This window comes from Aulostomus chinensis, chromosome 5 (genome assembly GCF_037954235.1).
Source record: "Aulostomus chinensis isolate RoL2024-O1b breed Wild chromosome 5, RoL_Achi_v1.0, whole genome shotgun sequence".
Lineage (NCBI taxonomy): Eukaryota > Metazoa > Chordata > Actinopteri > Syngnathiformes > Aulostomidae > Aulostomus > Aulostomus chinensis.
The window spans coordinates 23,694,228-23,711,864 of record NC_141324.1 but is presented as its reverse complement, the minus strand read 5'-3'; the positions used below and the strand labels follow the sequence as shown (position 1 = coordinate 23,711,864).

The 17,637-nt window shown below is 40.8% G+C and overlaps 1 protein-coding gene and 1 long non-coding RNA gene across 2 annotated transcripts in view; one reads left to right on the top strand and one right to left on the bottom strand.

Annotated features, from left to right (window-relative positions):
• Positions 1–17,637, top strand: part of egfra (epidermal growth factor receptor a (erythroblastic leukemia viral (v-erb-b) oncogene homolog, avian)) — a 43,639-nt gene that overhangs the window by 21,107 nt on the left and 4,895 nt on the right. The window contains exons 2-25 of the mRNA XM_086204025.1: positions 1,563–1,714; positions 2,686–2,872; positions 2,975–3,106; positions 3,233–3,301; positions 3,836–3,954; positions 4,186–4,327; positions 4,762–4,878; positions 5,604–5,730; positions 5,815–5,888; positions 5,972–6,059; positions 6,176–6,375; positions 6,538–6,670; positions 7,089–7,179; positions 7,820–7,977; positions 9,126–9,164; positions 9,277–9,421; positions 10,050–10,172; positions 11,410–11,508; positions 13,434–13,619; positions 13,961–14,116; positions 15,237–15,312; positions 16,061–16,207; positions 16,426–16,523; positions 16,611–16,778. Of these exons, the coding sequence (XP_086060151.1) occupies positions 1,563–1,714; positions 2,686–2,872; positions 2,975–3,106; positions 3,233–3,301; positions 3,836–3,954; positions 4,186–4,327; positions 4,762–4,878; positions 5,604–5,730; positions 5,815–5,888; positions 5,972–6,059; positions 6,176–6,375; positions 6,538–6,670; positions 7,089–7,179; positions 7,820–7,977; positions 9,126–9,164; positions 9,277–9,421; positions 10,050–10,172; positions 11,410–11,508; positions 13,434–13,619; positions 13,961–14,116; positions 15,237–15,312; positions 16,061–16,207; positions 16,426–16,523; positions 16,611–16,778 (3,026 nt within the window). The remainder of the gene's footprint in view (positions 1–1,562; positions 1,715–2,685; positions 2,873–2,974; positions 3,107–3,232; positions 3,302–3,835; positions 3,955–4,185; positions 4,328–4,761; positions 4,879–5,603; positions 5,731–5,814; positions 5,889–5,971; positions 6,060–6,175; positions 6,376–6,537; positions 6,671–7,088; positions 7,180–7,819; positions 7,978–9,125; positions 9,165–9,276; positions 9,422–10,049; positions 10,173–11,409; positions 11,509–13,433; positions 13,620–13,960; positions 14,117–15,236; positions 15,313–16,060; positions 16,208–16,425; positions 16,524–16,610; positions 16,779–17,637) is intronic.
• LOC147261804 (uncharacterized) lies at positions 7,011–9,390 on the bottom strand. The gene is made up of 3 exons (XR_015115867.1): positions 9,242–9,390; positions 8,844–8,965; positions 7,011–7,177 (listed from the first exon to the last, which is right to left on the bottom strand). It is a non-coding gene; the product is annotated as an uncharacterized LOC147261804 (long non-coding RNA).

The following is a 17,637-nucleotide window of genomic DNA, read 5'->3' as shown; positions in this document are numbered from 1 at the left end:
TATACAGTGTAAGAACAAACCATTTACTAGTATATAGCTTCCCTATCAACAAAGATGTCATTCGGCAGGTTGAAATCAGGTTGATTAATATTCACAACTGCACATTCTTGACAACCTTTTGTTTATTACGGTTCAATTTCTCAGCCTGAGTAATAATTAGAGGGCTAATTACATCTCACACAGTTCCTCTAATTAAAACGGTCAGCTCGCTTTCGCTACTTCGGCGTCTGTAGCCTGGGCGCTGAGGCTGCTGGACTGCAGGGTTCATGTCAGGGAGACCCCTCAGGGACGAACTAATGAAGAGGAAGAAAGGGGGGCCGGAGACAGCTGTTTGCGCCTAATTCTCATTGATTCCATGCCCTCACTGTTGGATTGCGTGAACTTAAAATAATAAAGTCACTGCAAAAGAACAAAATATTGGCTTCTGGTTCTACCTGGAATGTTTATTTTTTTTATGCGACAAATTAGAAATGCATCATTGCCGTCCAATTAGCTGTTGTGTACAGTTTTGTTAGGTGTGTCTAAGAATTTAGAGCTTGTGTTTTGGTTGTCATCGCAGTCAGGAGCAGGCATGTTGTGGAATGTGTGTGAAGACACCACATTACAGCAGCAGCATCATCATTTCTAACACTCAAGAGGAATACTCTCTGGTTTTAGTTAACCTATTTTTCTATGTGACCCATAAATCTTGACTTCAAAGAGGAAAAATCGGTGCTAATTACATGTGGGTGCAGTGTGTTTTTTGTGTTTGTACGGCTGTGTGTGGTGGAGGGGGGGTCACAATGTTAACTTCAGCTGAATCTCTTCAGATTGCCAGCCAGAACCTGTCTGACCAGCTCAAGAGAGACAACAAGTTCCATGCTCTCCCTTGCTCCATTTATAAAGTAAAGGTCTCGTTTGTCTCCTGCAGTTATCAGTAATAACCTCCTTATCCAAACACTTTATTGCATATGGTGAGATAGGCAAATATTATCAGTTGTAGTCCTGTGAATCTCTAAGTCTTTATTGGTCAAAGCCAGAGTCTCATTTTAATCCTGCTTTGTTTTTATTCTAAATTCAGACATCATAAACTAGGCTGAAGTTATTGTGACAGTTGTTAATAATGACAAGATATAAAACGCCCTCCGCAAATTCACATGCAGATCTCATGGAATCAGTGACACACCGAATCTAAATCCTTTTCTCTGAAATGACACAATGTCCTGGTCTCGCGGTTGTTTTAACTAGCCCGCGCAGCAGTGGAAAGACTCCGGCCCCTGCCAGTATAAATACAGCCAGCTCACTTTGACTCATAACCAAGATCTTGTTTTGTTGTGGAGATTTGATTCCTCTTGTAGATGTAGATTTTTCATGCGAAAGCTGGCCAAGTTATGACTGACATTCACAAACACACAGCGAAAGTTATAAATCAGTGTGTTGTATAAGCTGTGGACGTCTGTGACTGAAAGCGCTGCTGCAGGCTCCAGTCTGGACAAATGCTTGTGTGACACTACGACTTCTGTTTCAAGTAACATATAAATAAATCTGACAGTTTTTTCTTTTTTTTTCTTTTCTCTCTGCAGTTTGCCAAGGCATCACTAACCGTTTAAACCTTCTTGGTACCAGAGAGGACCACTACCTTAATATGGTGAAGACTTACAGCAACTGCACAGTGGTCCTGGAGAACCTGGAGGTCACCTATATGGAGGAGCACCACGACCTGTCCTTCCTCAGTGTAAAGACTTCAGATGCTCTCATCTCATGTGGTGGTCTGATGTTTGTCTGTCCTACATCTTCACAGCTTCCTCGCTGCTCTTATCACTTCAGCACGGATCATTATAGTCAGTGTGCCTGTCGTGACGGGTGGCTCAGTGTGTTTATAACACAAGCCCAGCTGTGGCGAGCAGGCCTTGAACGCGGGACAGATGTGATTAGGGACCACACGCACTCACAAGCAAGCGAACACACACAAACACAGAATAACATCAGCGTCAGCACTATCATGCAGCCACTCGGGGTGTTTCCACTGGGGAGGATGGACGCATCTCACTTTTCCGCATGCTGTTTTTTTTTCGCCCCCTTTGATTTTACAGTGTTGAAGTGATTTCTCTTAAACAAATGTGAACTCTTACTGTCCAGCTATTACAGTTAAAATCGTACTGTCTGCTCATCGCATTTTCACCTAAGGTTCTGCGTGTAAAGCTTCTGTACAGACGCAGTGACGTAACCCTCTGATTTCTTGTCTTCATACAACTGGGGAGTGGGAAAGCTCCCTTTTTGGAAAGTTTCCAGTTCCCAGTGAAGAGCTTTTAAGTAAAAACAACAAATATGCAACATTCACTTGAGAAAATCTCATTTCTGATGTCAAAATACAGACAAATGGCAATCAAACTCATCACCAACATGGACAGTTACAGTATTGACAGATAAAGTTATGAATCCGAGCCTGAAAGGATGATGTGCAGAACCTAAAAGTCTTTGCATGAGTGAGAAAACAGGGAAATTTCAAGGAACGTTTCATGAATGAGGTTCATTGCTCTGCATAAATATTGCACTGATTTACATAGTTTTTCCCAATTATTTTCATTTTCACTCCTTATTTAACCAATTTCACCTCAGTGTTTGAAAAAGGTTGATGTAGATGAAAGCAGATCTATGTCCTTGACTCTAGCCTTCAAAGAAACAAACTTGTGTTTTCCTCCACAGTCAATAGAAGAAGTGAGCGGCTACGTCCTGATCGCCCTCAACACAGCATCCAGGATTCCACTGGAAAACCTGCGCATCATTCGTGGTCACTCCCTCTACGATGGAGGCTTTGCCCTCACTGTGCTCGCTAACTACGACAAAGACACAGGTCAAGGCACCAATGAGCTTCTGCTGACCAGCCTCACAGGTCAGAAAGCCTCAATTTTAGGGGCACTTTTATTTTCTTTTTAATCGCAGTATTATTAGGAAAACATAGTGTTTGAATTCATGCAGTGGTTTTGTTTTGCAGAAATTATTAAAGGAGGTGTAAAGTTCAAAACCAACAGACTTTGCAATGTAGAGACGATACAGTGGTATGACATCGTTAATGGTGACAACAAACCCAACATGGAGCTCCCAGCTGCCAGCAACAATCCACTTTGTAAGTAATCCATTCCGCGTCAGAAGACAAAGACTACAGAAGTCACTCATTACATCGGTTAATCTGTTCATGTTGAGGGTTTCAAGTAAACATTCTTTCTCTGCTGCCCGTGTTCTGTCTTTACAGGTAAAAAATGCAACTCCAGCTGCTTCAACGGCTCATGCTGGGCACCTGGTCTGGAAAACTGTCAGACTTGTAAGCCTCATTCTGTATTTTAATCTTAAACAAACAAGTGAAATCTGTATCGATGTTATATTAAAGGAATATTCTCTCATGTTTTTGGTTAAAGATCCCCTCCACAAATATAGCAACAAATACTCTTAAAAAACACAATAAGTCTCCTATTTCTCTACAAAGTCCATTATTCCTGTTTAAATTTTATATTTAATGAGCAAAGAGAAAATTTACACTTTCACCAATGAATGAGAAAACTGCCTTCTAATGTTAAACTCTGCACAAACAGCATTCTACACAGTCAAGTTCAAATATTCAACTGTCAGAACACGAAGAAAAACACTTTGTTGACTGGAGGGCAGACTTCTGATTTACCATCATTAGTGTCTCATCTACATTACAATACCTGTATGCCAAAAACAGCAAGACGCAACAACTAGGGAAACACGCTCTGCCATCTTTGTTGTAATATGAACCAGTACTGTAACATAACACGTGTAAGTAGCACAAAAAAGACTTGCCCTTCCCCTGAATGTGTCTTGTTGTGATTTCCAGTAACAAAGCTGAACTGTGCTCAGCAATGCTCTAAAAGATGCAGAGGACCTTCCCCCAGTGACTGTTGTAATGAACACTGTGCCGCAGGCTGTACGGGACCCCGGCCCACTGACTGTCTGGTGAGGAAAAAAAAGACACCTCGATTTTTGTCCCTAGCAAAATAAATCCCTCACCCTGCAGCATTTACGATAATGAGACATTTAACTTCTGATTAATCTGAGCATCAGCCTCCTCAGCTGTCCCTCACTGACCACCTCTCAGGGTCTAGCCAAGGCTGTGGTAGAGGAATGCACTGTTATCATTAGTTTTGTTGTGTTACCAGTGTACTGGAAGTCTTGTTTTTGCTGCAGGCTTGTCGAGACTTCCAGGATGACGGGGTGTGCAAGGATTCATGCCCAGGCCTCCTGCGCTACGACCCCAACCTGCACCAGCTGGTACCCAACCCACACGGAAAGTACAATTTCGGGGCCACCTGTGTCAAGAGCTGCCCACGTAAGAAAGATTTAAAAAAAACAAACAAACAACTTATTCTTGTTACTGACTTTATGCAAGATTTTTACTTTTACCATGTTTGTTGTCAAATAACAGGCTGCATTTGCTGGTATGAACCACTTGGAGCATGATTATGAGCTTTGTCACATTGTGCTAAGCTGAACTAACATGCAGGTTGTCCTTCAGAGTTGTTAGACATTAAATGGTTGTCTAGTTTAATTATAAACTCTATAAACAAGGAAAGAAAATGATTGAGTTTCAGGGCGTGTTAATGCCACAACTGTTCTTTCTTAGTTTAACTTCCACAGTCATGTCAAAGTGCTACTCTATGATCTGTTGCAATACATACAGCCAGATTATTAAAGCCTAATATATTTGTACGTTGTGATTTACAACCTGTGAATGTACAAAAACTTTATTTGCAATCTTTCAAGATAACTACGTTGTGACTGACCATGGCGCGTGCGTGAGGACGTGCAGCGGTAACACATACGAGGTGGAAGAAGGAGGAATCAGGAAGTGTGCTAACTGTATTGGACTGTGCCCCAAAGGTAGGGAGTCAAACTGTCATTTGTAACATCCTTCTTAGTAACATACACAATAATATTGGCACCATTTATTAAAAGTAGCCTGTTTGCTTGGTCCTTTGAGCCACTAGAGACGCGTATTGCACTATTCAGAATGCTACATTTATATATATATATTGAGCAATAAATAGTATGACGCAATAGAATCATGAAGTTAAAGACTTTTTCTCAAAGGGGGTGGTGAAATATCACATTCATTTTGAATGATTAATAAAAGAAAAATAATACAATGACACCCTAAATTATTCACCATAGCTCTCTGTGTCTGGATTAAGTATAAATCTTCTATATGATGGTTTTATATATTATTGTATTGAAAGAACGTATCTCATTTGTAAGCGATCATGGTGCTGCATATCCCAAAATGGTGACTCATTACATTTTACTATTTTATAGTTAAACCTTACTCTCATTCATACAAACATCTTTTATGTCATCCTGCATATATTGTACTTTTTTAACTGCCAACAAATTGCTCCACTTCGACCATTCCAAGCATGAAGAGGCTGCTTTGGACAAAATAAGATGAGATGAGATGAAATGAAATAGATTTTATGAAATTCCAAAAGAAATCAGTCTTGGGTACATACAGTGTTTTGCTCTGTTTTGATGAGTTCTCTGAATGACAATAAGTCACTAGCTTTTAAACTGTTTCTTATTCTCCTATGTATTTTCTTTACTGTTTGCAGTGTGTAATGGACTTGGCACAGGCGCTCTGACTCACACTCTGTCTGTCAATGCCACCAACATTGATTCCTTTAAAAACTGCACAAAAATCAATGGTAACATTGCTTTCATCCACACATCCATTCATGGGTAAGTGAGCGAACACGAGCCCTCGTTCTAATCCCAGCAGATCAGTGTTCTCGCGGCAGTTAATATGTTTGTTGTTGTTTGCAGGGATACATACACTAAAACACCAAAGCTGGACCCTGCCCAGCTTGATGTGTTTAAGACAGTGAAGGAAATTACTGGTAAGACCTCTGAGGTCTCGAGAAATCGTTGCTCACTGTATGTACGCTTAAATGTTTCACATTTAAAATATTTGTTGCTTCAGGATACCTTTGGATTCAGACATGGCCAGAGAGCCTGGACTCACTCAGTCCTTTTGAGAATCTGGAGATCGTTCGAGGACGAACCAAACGGTATAAAAAAGCATAGCATACAAATTTGGCCTCCTGTGGATTTATTCAAGTTTTTTCATAAAACCTCTCATTCATTTTCTTACTTTCTCTCCCTATTTCATCATTCCCCATGGTAGCGGTAGCCGCAGTCTGGTTGTGACCCAGCTTGGAATCAGCTACCTGGGCCTTCGCTCCCTCAAAGAAATCAGCGATGGAGACGTGGTCATTTTCAAGAACCAGAACCTTTGCTACACAGTCAAAGATCACTGGAAGAAGCTCTTCAAATCTAAGAGTCAAAGTGCTACTGTCGACGAAAATGTGGATGCTGCAACATGCTGTAAATACAATTAGCTCCCTAGCAATCTGCAACACTCCTAAAATTGTTGTGTAACTTCAGATTATGCAATTCACAAGACAGATTAGATTAATCACATCTTCTTTCAAAGTTGGATAATTATACGGGAAAGCTCTCGTCTTAAGTTTTTATGTTTGTTTTCAGCTCTGCAAAACAACACTTGTGATAGGAAGTGCACGCCAGACGGCTGCTGGGGCCCCGGTCCAGACATGTGTTTTGCTTGCCGTGACTATAACCGTGCCGGGAGCTGTGTTGACTCCTGCAACATCCTGGAGGGGTAAGGGAGGAATCAGGGGTTAACTGCCTTTAAATCTGCAAAATGCAGCATTCCTTATTTAAGATAAACAATCAGCACGTCAGATCTGTTTACGGTCTTGTTCACTCCCTCGTCGTCTATTTTTATACTATGAAAATTTCCACACCAGGATCTTTAATGGAGATTTGTTACTGCAGCAATGCTAAACCCCCCCCCCCCCCCCCCAAAACCCAGCCAAAGTATTTTGGCTTTAAACTTCAATAAGACAAACACGGCAGCTGAAATGACACGTTCACTTGCATCTGTTTATTTTTGCTGTCGAACATTGAACTTTGACATGCTTCTAATTTAACAACTGCCCTAAAAAAAAAAAGAAGGTATTTCACTTCTTGTGTATCTGTTTGAACTGAGGTAGAAGTCTGTCCATTTTTTCTTGCAGTGAGTTTCGGGAGGCCATCGTCAATAACACCTGCATGGAGTGTCACCCTGAGTGTCAGCGGATGAACGGAACCGCAACCTGCAGCGCTCCTGTATGTGTGCAAGAAGCAACCAAACAAAACAAAAACACTCGTGTTAAATAAAGCCTTGGCAACATTATTTATGAATCTAAAATGATAAATGTTGCATTTTTGTGGCACAGAGCATCATGGAGTAACAATTCCGCAGCCTGAAATGTGTTGCACAAGTGTCAGCTTCTTCAGCAGCAGCCTAAATAGACCATGATGCAATGCAGCATGAATATATGTTTTTGTTTTGAGCAAGGGGTGTGGCTTTGTGATCCAGTTGGCTCCTTTTCCTTCTTTTTTTAATACAGTCATAATCAGATCTTTGATTGAAAACACAGCAGTCAGGCGCCTGTTTGGTGTGGCTGAAAGTAACTCTTAGGGAAATAGGGCAAGAAGTAGACAGACCAAGAAAAAGAGAGTCATTTTTTGGTTTTTTTTTTGAGAAAGTGGGTTTTCTTGGCCTAAACTAAAAGCACCTGACTGGGCAAATTTTCACTGTCAAATATGTGCATCTTTTATGAGGAGGATTAATGCAACACGCATTGAGAAGTGATCACTGTGAGACATTTGCATCTACATGAAATTCTCTACTATTCTCAAGAGAGTTTCTGTATAAACATCTTTTGTGGGGTTTTTTTTTTTTTTTGTTCTCTTTTACTTCCAGGGTTCTGCAAGCTGCACCAAGTGTGCCAACTTCAAAGATGGACTGTTCTGTGTGTCTCGCTGTCCCCAAGGTGTGCCAGGAGAGGACGACACACTGGTGTGGAAATACGCAGATGACATGAAAGTGTGCCAGCTCTGCCACAAAAACTGCACTCAAGGGTAAAAAGTATTGTTCAGCTGAAACTAAGAACTGGCAGTACATTTTCTTGCATTGCAAACATCTGTATGTCATAATGTTCATGCTGATTCTAAGCCAGAAGAGCCTTCAGTGCTGGCACAGATTACACAGAGAGGTTAGCTGTCAACATGAGGTAGTTTTATATGATGAAATCAAACAATTCAGAAGATATGTTGTGGACTATACTTGGGTTAAGCGGTACTTAGATTTTACAAGTTTTTTTTAATGCCAGTTTGTCTGTTTCAAGTTAGTTTCTATTGATTCAAACATTAAACAGAGACGTCAGCATTGCACAATAAAACAAAATAAAAGAAAACAGAGCTCAACAGTGACGTCCTAGATTTTAAACAGTTCTGTTACACAATTTCTCATTAATTACCCCTATTGGTGTTTCAGAAATAACTACCAGATAAAGTTGATTCCGGGCAAAGCAAGACACACCAGATCGCAGTTGTACGCCTCCTTGAGGTTCATCTGTAAAAATAAAACTTGACCTTTGACCACCATATATTTTCAGGTCATCTTTTTAGTCCCAGTGGATGTTTGTATGGGTATTGTCACTTTCTGAACCGTGTGACCTCTCTGATGTTCTCTGTCAAGCAAGCTGCACATCAGGAGGGATTAGGAGTTCAGTGTCACCTCTATAACAACGTTAACAGAAATGAAAGTAGACTGTGCTCCCTTTGATGGACCAGCAACACACTAAAACGTTCTTTACTCTTGATGTGTGTCTGGATTTTGCTGTTTTTCTGTGAAAAAACTGGAAAGCAGGTCAAATATTCATGTATTTTTACTTGTTAGATACTTCATGATTAAATTGGACCTCATAGAAATAAACAGATCTCACCTCAGGGATTGATGTGTCCGTTTGAAGCAATTAGTCTTGACGCTTTTAACAAATTCCAGATATCTTGGAGGGTTTCACTGGAAAATATCAACGTCTGATCAGTTTTGGAAGGCTGAAGTGTTCTGGAAACAAATGGAAATATATCAAGAGTTTTTAATGGACACTGATTGCAAAAGCATTTTCTTGATTGTTCAGCTTTTTAGGAAATCAGCAAATGTATGATGGATAGTGTGACAGCACAATAATGGTTACTTATGATTCTTTCAATTAATTTGATAACAGCTGCACCGGACACGGACTGCGAGGCTGCCAGCCAGCTATGTATGTATACAGCAGATGTAATAATCAACTCTCTTTGTTGTTTGAATTCACACTTGTGCTCTATTTTTTTTATGCACCTTTTTTTTTAAATCAGCTCCTGCTTGTCTTTCAGCCCCTCTGGTCTCTCAATGATTTCGGCGGGTGTCGTCGGCGGTCTGCTGGCTGTCCTTATCGCAGGCTTGTCCGTCTTTGTGTTGCTACGCCGACGCCACATCAAGAGGAAGAGAACCATGCGCAGACTTCTGCAAGAGAGAGAGGTAAGATGAGGAAACTGGTGGGGAATCCAGAGACGGGAGCGGTGTTTTAGTCTGTTCACTCTCAGGCTTTTTTTCCTCTGTACTCAGCTGCCAGTAAAACTTTCTTCTTCACCAGGTTGACCGAAAGCAGAACTGCACTGAACAAATATAATCGTAATCTGGCTTCACAGATAGAAATAAGCTGTTATTAAATTTGCACACTTACCACCAGTTAAACCACCAGGCTTACAACCCCACTGGAAACCCCGATCAATTCGACAATATAGATGAAACCATAAAAACAAAACACACATATTCATGTGACATAAACTGAGGTCCTGATGTAATGAGTCAGCGTGGTCTGACACTTTTGATAAAATTGAAGCCTTTTACTGTGTGTTACTTGAGACGCACAAGCAGCAGACATCCAAACCACCCCCAGTCACATGTGGTTTGACCTGCAGTCACCGAGCTTGTAGTGAGACATAAACATTGTGAGAGACAGACGATATTTTACAGAGATGCCTGCTCATCTAGTTTCTGCTCAAATAACATGTTTATTTTTTTCTCTCCTGTCACGTATTTGACAGGACACAAAATGTTCATCTGCTACATTGCACTGTAAAAGAATACATGATGTTTCTTCCAGTTGGTTGAACCTCTGACACCCAGTGGCGAGGCACCAAACCAGGCTCTGCTGCGCATCTTGAAAGAACCTGAATTCAAGAAAATCAAAGTGCTGGGCTCTGGCGCTTTCGGCACAGTTTACAAGGTAATAACATGCCTAAGGTTTGTTAAAATGCCTGGTGGCCAGATTTCCCTCCTGTGCGTAGCTTTATAGGAGCTCCCAGTCCCGCGTGTGCCAAGCCCACAGAACCCTGGCCCAGCCTTTCACTCGTCTCCATCTGCTGTCAATTTTTCAATTAAAATTAACATTTTCAAGTTGCCAGATCATGAATGACTCCACTTTCACCTCCAGTGGTGCTTGTGCGTGCATTAATCACATTGTGGGGACATCTGTTAATACACTACATTGTGAGGACTCACTTCCCTTCCGGGGAAAAAAACGTGCAATATGTAAATCATTTATTTATCTTTGAGGAGGATACATGGTTTGCGCAAGTATGTGTTTGGCTATTTTATTTCTATCGTTGCAAGACAACTTTAGAGTTTTATACCTTTTCAAATATTTGAGACTGTTCACATTTCTTCACTGTGAATAGTGGCTGTCTGCAGAAAAAAGACTTCAAGGCTGCAGTTTGACTTTGGATAAGTTTGAGTGAAGTTTGTGATTGGCCATGTACTTTGATCATGAAGGTATGGCTCAGTCAGTGGCAAAGCAGTATTTAGATATTTAACTTAATCAAGAGTAGGAATGATAAATAGGGAACTAGGGAGTCTAAAAAAATCCAGCTAACAGGTATATCCTGCCACGTATTATTCATGTATGTAAACTTTTTACTTTGAGAGGATGTATGCATAAACACATGTTTTGCAATGGTCGCTCAAACATGGCATATCTGTGAAGATAATACAAAGACAAGGATTGGAGGTAGAGCATTTAACCGTTTAACAAAAAATAACTTAACAGCGTTAGGGTACAGTCTCAGAAAGGCACTGTCTAATTTTAATTTATTATTATTATTACTGCTATTATTGTTGCCGGGCAAATGATGCAAGGACATGATTTCTAAATTAAACCAAGATACTTTGCCTGCATGAAGAAAAGTGTTGACATCAGCTGATATCAGTTAGCCAAATAACTGTCCAGGCCTGAACCAAAAGTGGGAGGCTAATATCAGCAGATGGCATCAGTCTGGCTCTATACAGTAGAATGTGGTTCCAGGCATGCTGCACTCATGCAAACATGCATGTCTACATTACTGGTCATACTAGAACATTTGCTTCTACATGCATGTGTACAAGCCCTGACATTTTCAGTTTTCTAGCCTACGTGAGGATTCAGGTGTAATTGAAGCCCATGAAATAACACATCTGTTTCCATGCAGGGCTTGTGGGTTCCAGAGGGAGAGGATGTGAAGATCCCAGTGGCCATCAAGGTTTTAAGAGAGGCCACATCACCAAAGGCAAACAAAGAGATCTTGGATGTAGGTTCACAGATTTATGCCACATTTCTGGATTTAAAGTTTAAACTAATGCTGAGTCAGGAAGAAACAACTGTCCTTTTCTCATGTTGTTCCCCAGAACTACCTTAGTGAAGTATGTGCTGCTGGTGGGAAAAGACCACGGACAAAAATACATTTAGGGATCATCAAGATAGTTTGACGTACTTTAAATAGCTCCATTGTGATGCGGAGTGATTTATGATTATTGCTTTCTAGATATTATTTGGACTGTAATGTATCCTGTAATTCATTGGACCGACAAGTTAATTTGAAAGTAATGAGCACTTATTTTCAAGGTAATGGAGAACATGTCATGTTGCTGTATGGTGACCCTCTCGTGGGACCGTAGGAAATGGGATTAATTCATTCGAGAGCTGTGTGTGTGTACGTGCATGTGTGTGTGTGTGTGTGTGGGTGGCAGTGTGTAATCCAAGGCTGAGGTGTTCTGGAAAGGAACGCAGCCTGCAGCCGCTCTGAGAAAGCAGCCTCCTCAGACTGCATTATGCAAACAGCTGAATCTGCATTTTATAAGCTGTGATTTTTTTTTCTTCTTCTTTTTTCGCTTTTGGTAGTGTTGCTCAGTCGCTCCACATCTGGACGTTGCGGTGTCCACTCACATCCTCTGAACTCTATGGCTTCAGGGTAGAGGCTTTCTTCTGAAGGGAAAAATAGACGTGCCTCTCATCAGACTTACAAGGCTCCAAGGGTTTAGGTAGTTAGTCACTCACTAATGTAACAGCCACATGGAAAAAGCACATCATTAGGTCCACGTGTGCAATCTAATGTGATCCAATACAACTGCTCTGGCATGAATTGTGCTATTATGAAGATGATTGACAACATCAGAGATGTAGTAATGTAACCACATGTTTACAGTTAAAGTTGTAGGACTGAATGTTAGAACCTTTTTAATATAATTCACTCCAAGGACCTCAGTAATGAACATAAACTATCATTTTTCACTGAACTACAATCATTAGTAGAAGTACCATTTAGAAGGACTTTTACAGCTCTGTGGTATGTATTTTTTCAAACACTATATTAATTGAAATGTAAACCATTTTTTTCTTAATGTAATTACATGTAGAAAGACTTTGATTTAAGAGTCAAGGAAAGGAGGAGCAAAAGTCAGGTTCATTCAGGTTCAACTACCGAGATAAAACTAATGACCTTATGACAGGAAATGAAAGCTTATTTCACTGTGTTTTACCTTGTTAGAAACTTCCTTTTGTTGACCCCTGGAGGTTATCTTGTTTGTTTGTTTTTAATCATTCAGGTGGTTTTCTATTCTCAGGTGAGCCAAGTCAAATATCTGCTGCTAAGAAACTATAAGCTGTCGTGAAAAATATATAAATGTCAATATTTATTCATTGAATGTCACTCAGTTAGATTTCCTTCATGTTGAACCACAAGCGTGGTTTTTCTTCCTCTTTCCCCCTCATGCATTAGATACCAGATACCAGGCTTTGATCATTTCAAATATCACTCCCTAAAAAATAAAATATCAAAGTTGCTTGTTTTTTTTTTCCAAGTGAACTTTGAGTGGTAAAATATGTTGACATATTAAACCCAAGAGTTGACATGTAGTTGAAACTATATTTACAGTACTTAGTTGAACAAATGTTGTTCTGAAACTGTTTCCAATGTGTGAAAATACCAAGGAGCTGAAATTTTTTTGGATTATTTTTATGGTTTTATGATGATTTTTAATCAAAATCAAAATAAATATCACTCAGGTACTGGTATCACAGTCAAGGTACTGGAAAAGGTACCAGTATTTAATTTTTTTTTTTTTACAATACCCTGCCCTGTAGAGTCTCGATTTTCTGCCGCCCACAGCAAATAACTATTAAATTACAAAAAAAAAAAAGAGAGAAAACAATCCGGTCTCCACTTTCCTATGGCAGGAGGCGTATGTGATGGCGAGCGTGGATCACCCCCACGTGTGTCGCCTGCTGGGCATCTGCCTGACCTCCACGGTGCAGCTCGTCACCCAGCTGATGCCCTTCGGCTGCCTGCTGGACTACGTGAAAGAAAACAAGGACAACATCGGCTCCCAGTACCTGCTCAACTGGTGTGTTCAGATCGCTAAGGTGAGAGAGAGAGAGCACTGCTGATGTTTCACTCTACGGTGTGATTATGATGACGTAGCAGCTGTTCAGCAACTATAATGAATTATCCATCATCTGCACGGGCCTGAGACAAAGCAGACAGTTGAGTTTTGCTTTAGAGGGTCTCGTGTTTGCTGACAGAAAAACACACGCCGCCTTTTACTGCCTAATCTGACAGGTTATTGGCTGAGTATTAAGCTTTCGTGAATGACCTCAGCATTTGTGTCTGATCAAGCAATAATTTCAATATTTTTGACACAGCTACTAGAATAAAGCGCTTTTCTTATGAAACAAGCTCTGCTTCACTATCTGTTTGACAAAAGGGTATGAACTACTTGGAGGAACGCCACTTGGTCCACCGTGATTTGGCAGCCAGGAACGTCTTGGTGAAGACTCCGCAACATGTCAAGATTACAGACTTTGGTTTGGCTAAGCTGCTCAGTGCAGATGAGAAGGAGTACCACGCAGATGGAGGAAAGGTAGGTTAGAGATGGCGACAGGAGGTTCCAGTCCCGTTTGGTGCTCTTGATCCTGTAATGACTCAAGACAATAAAAAAAGACAGAAAGGTCAAAGCTTGGGTCATGCAGGGGACGGGGGCCGTCCCTCGATGATGAAATGTTGACTCAGTAAAGCCAAGAACGGGAGTGCGGGCGCATGCATATGTTTTTGATAACCTTCTTGTAGAAAAGGAGATTTACCCCCAGAACCACAAAGGTTTTTTAGTGTCTGAATCTCATTTGTTTCCTTAAGTTATGATATCGCCTCACGCCAAAATTGTTTGGTTTCATCATCGTTGATTAACGTTGGACACAAGTCACAGATTGGCTCGTTTGACGGATGACTTCCTTTGTTTCAGTCACATCGTTCCCTGTCATGATGGAAAGATGGCATTTTTTTCATGTCTAGATTTGCTCTAGATTATATCTTATGTAAGTGAAGTGTTATAAATAGTGTCCGTCAGAGAGCTGAGTTCTAAGAGAAATGACAAACCAGATAAGTTCCTTCTCAGTTGTTCTTTTCATCATTGTACTAAATAATTTTCCTCATAAAAAACACTTCTTGTGTATGAAGAAAGTGTTGTATGTCCTACAAAGTCCTTGAAATATGAATATAAATTCTCTTTGAAAAAAAGAAAAGAAAATGGGTTTATAAGACGTCCTTGAAGGACTATTTGTGGTCAACAGATCCTTCAGCCCTGATGACCATTCAAGTTGGGAAGATCTGGTTGGACTCAGGAGAAGATCTAAATTTGACCGTGTTTGTTAAGGTTTAGAGCCGATGTTTTCATTTTTCGGTTGAAAGCAGGAAAGGAATCCTGGCGTTCTGCTGCCTGCCATATCCGTGAAATCTCCTCTCACAGTTAGCAACAGGAAACAAACTGTGGTTTCCCAAACTAAGTTTGGTGTGTCTCCTTATGTGGACTCTCTTGCTACATTGGGACTGAGAGGTTGCGAACTCTTTTTTGTTTTGGTAACTCTAGTAGAGTGCCCGAATACAAATACGCACCAATTTAATACTGAAAACCATAAGCAACCCTGGATACATTTTAACTTTACATTTGTGAACTTTTCCAGCTTATTAAATGTTTTTGTCGACAGGTCCCGATTAAATGGATGGCTCTTGAATCTATCCTGAACAGAACGTACACACACCAGAGTGATGTATGGAGTTATGGTGAGTGTCATGATGCGAATGCGTGTTGTACCCAGCTCTGCATGCAACATCCCAGATTGCACTTGAATCTTGATCTCCTCAGATATGTAAAACAGCTGGGTTTGACTACTCATGTGTATTGGGGACCGCCTCACTGGAGAAATATTTATTCGCTGCTAAGTAGCCAAAGTGCTTTAGCAGCAAGTGAGGCTGAGAGAAGACAGAAGTCATTTTGGATGAGATGTTGTTTTTGGATCTAAGAAGGATATAGCTTGCAAAATTTGAAGAACACAAGATGAGAAAGGAGAACATCCTGCTTTCATCTGTGATTTTCGGACACAGGTAGCACACGCCCACACGTCAGATCATTGCATCAACCTACTGTACATATACAGCTCTGATTTGTACACACACCCCCAAATACACACCAATACACAACGCACGGCACAGGTTTTACGCGTGGGCCAGTTTCCAAATTCTATTTCCCCAAGAGTTTGATCATGCCTTCCTCTCAATATGGCAAAACCATCAGCAGCCCCTGGCAGAAGTGACAAGCTTCCTTTCCCTCTTTTCCCTTTCTCAGCTCCTTCAGCTCACAGATACATCCTGCTCACTCCCACTCCTGCAAGCACAGCCAATTTGTCAACATGGCTATTTTGATACCGTGTGATATTTGCTAAGCGTACATTCTGTCCCTCTCGTTTTGACTAAAGAAAAACAAGAGAGAATGACAGCACATCACATGCCAACTGTCTTTTTCTTGATGTAGGTGTAACCGTTTGGGAGCTGATGACATTCGGGACTAAACCATATGATGGGATTCCAGCCAGTGAAATAGCTGGCGTCCTGGAGAAAGGCGAGCGTCTGCCTCAGCCGCCAATCTGTACCATCGACGTCTATATGATCATGGTCAAATGTAAGTTAAGTGGAATTCTGGTAGGAACTTTTATAATATAATCAATACTACAATTGTGCAATACCTGGTATTACTTATTTTGTAATTGTTCTCATACAGCCTACAGCCGTAGTGCTTCCTGAAATGACTGGTTTGCTTCATTTTTAATAGTTTCTTTAGGAAAAAAGGTAAAGTCTCTTTCATCTTTTGCTGTTCTCTCTGCTGATGTGTCCACATAGGTTGGATGATTGATGCAGACAGTCGACCTCGTTTCAGAGAACTCATTGCAGAGTTTACAAAAATGGCTCGGGATCCCTCTCGTTACCTTGTCATTCAGGTATAATGTCACCTGACCAACTTCCTGAAATCTCCTTTTGTGACTATTTCTGTCGTGAAGATGCTGACTGGACTAATTCTGTTTCAGGGGGATGACAGCATGCACCTGCAGACTCCCACAGACAATAAATTCTACCGCAGCCTGATCAGCGGGGAGGAAATGGAGGACGCCGTGGATGCGGACGAGTACCTGGTGCCACAACACGGTTTCTTCGCCACCCCAACCACTTCTCACACCCCGCTGCTCCACTCCTCCGTGAGCTCATTCATAAAAAACATCACACATGCAATCAAACATTTCGAACTGACCGTATTAGTGCGTCCAAAATAAATCCAAAGCCGTAATATTATCACAGGTTTGATTAGGGTCCAATCGAAACAGGACTTTGGTGGCTGATGCTGATCGCAGTACTGGATGAGAAAATTTCAATATCCATACATTGGCCAGAGTATTTATTTGTATTTTGTTTATTTTTTACAATCCCTCAAATATGCTTTTCCAGCACTTGTGATAAAGAAATGCGTACATGTTGCAAAAGACTGCGAAAATAGTTGAATTCATTGTGCGATTAAGGTGCATATTTGTCTTCAGTGCTTGTGTCATACGACCAAGACCAGAATAGTCCACACCTCAGCTCTTGTTTACTCTGACATGACCTTAAGTTCATCAGAAAATGTTATTTACCATGGCAGTCTTATCCAAATACACTGAAACAAGAATACCAGCTGGTTTCCCAGAAAAAGCAGCATTTTCTCCACATGCATCAGCAATTCCTTCTTTTTCAACATGCAATCAACTGAAAATGGAATCAAGCCATTTTCACAGTGATTCTGTGAAATTGGATTTCTGCATAAATCATCAGCCTGTGAGTCAGAATGAAACTAAACATTCTTTTTTTAGCTTGTTGAAAGCTATTATTTTTTCTTTCAATCAAGCAGAACACCAGCTGTTGAGCTGCATGGTCACACAGCAAGGAGTGTTTAACCTGTGGTCCTAAATTGAACTCTGTACGTCCACTCTTATCCCGGCATGAACCCCCTTTGACCCCAGCAACCCTTGAATCTGTATAATTGTCATCACTGAGACTATTTCTCCTCTTTTTAACCCCCTACCC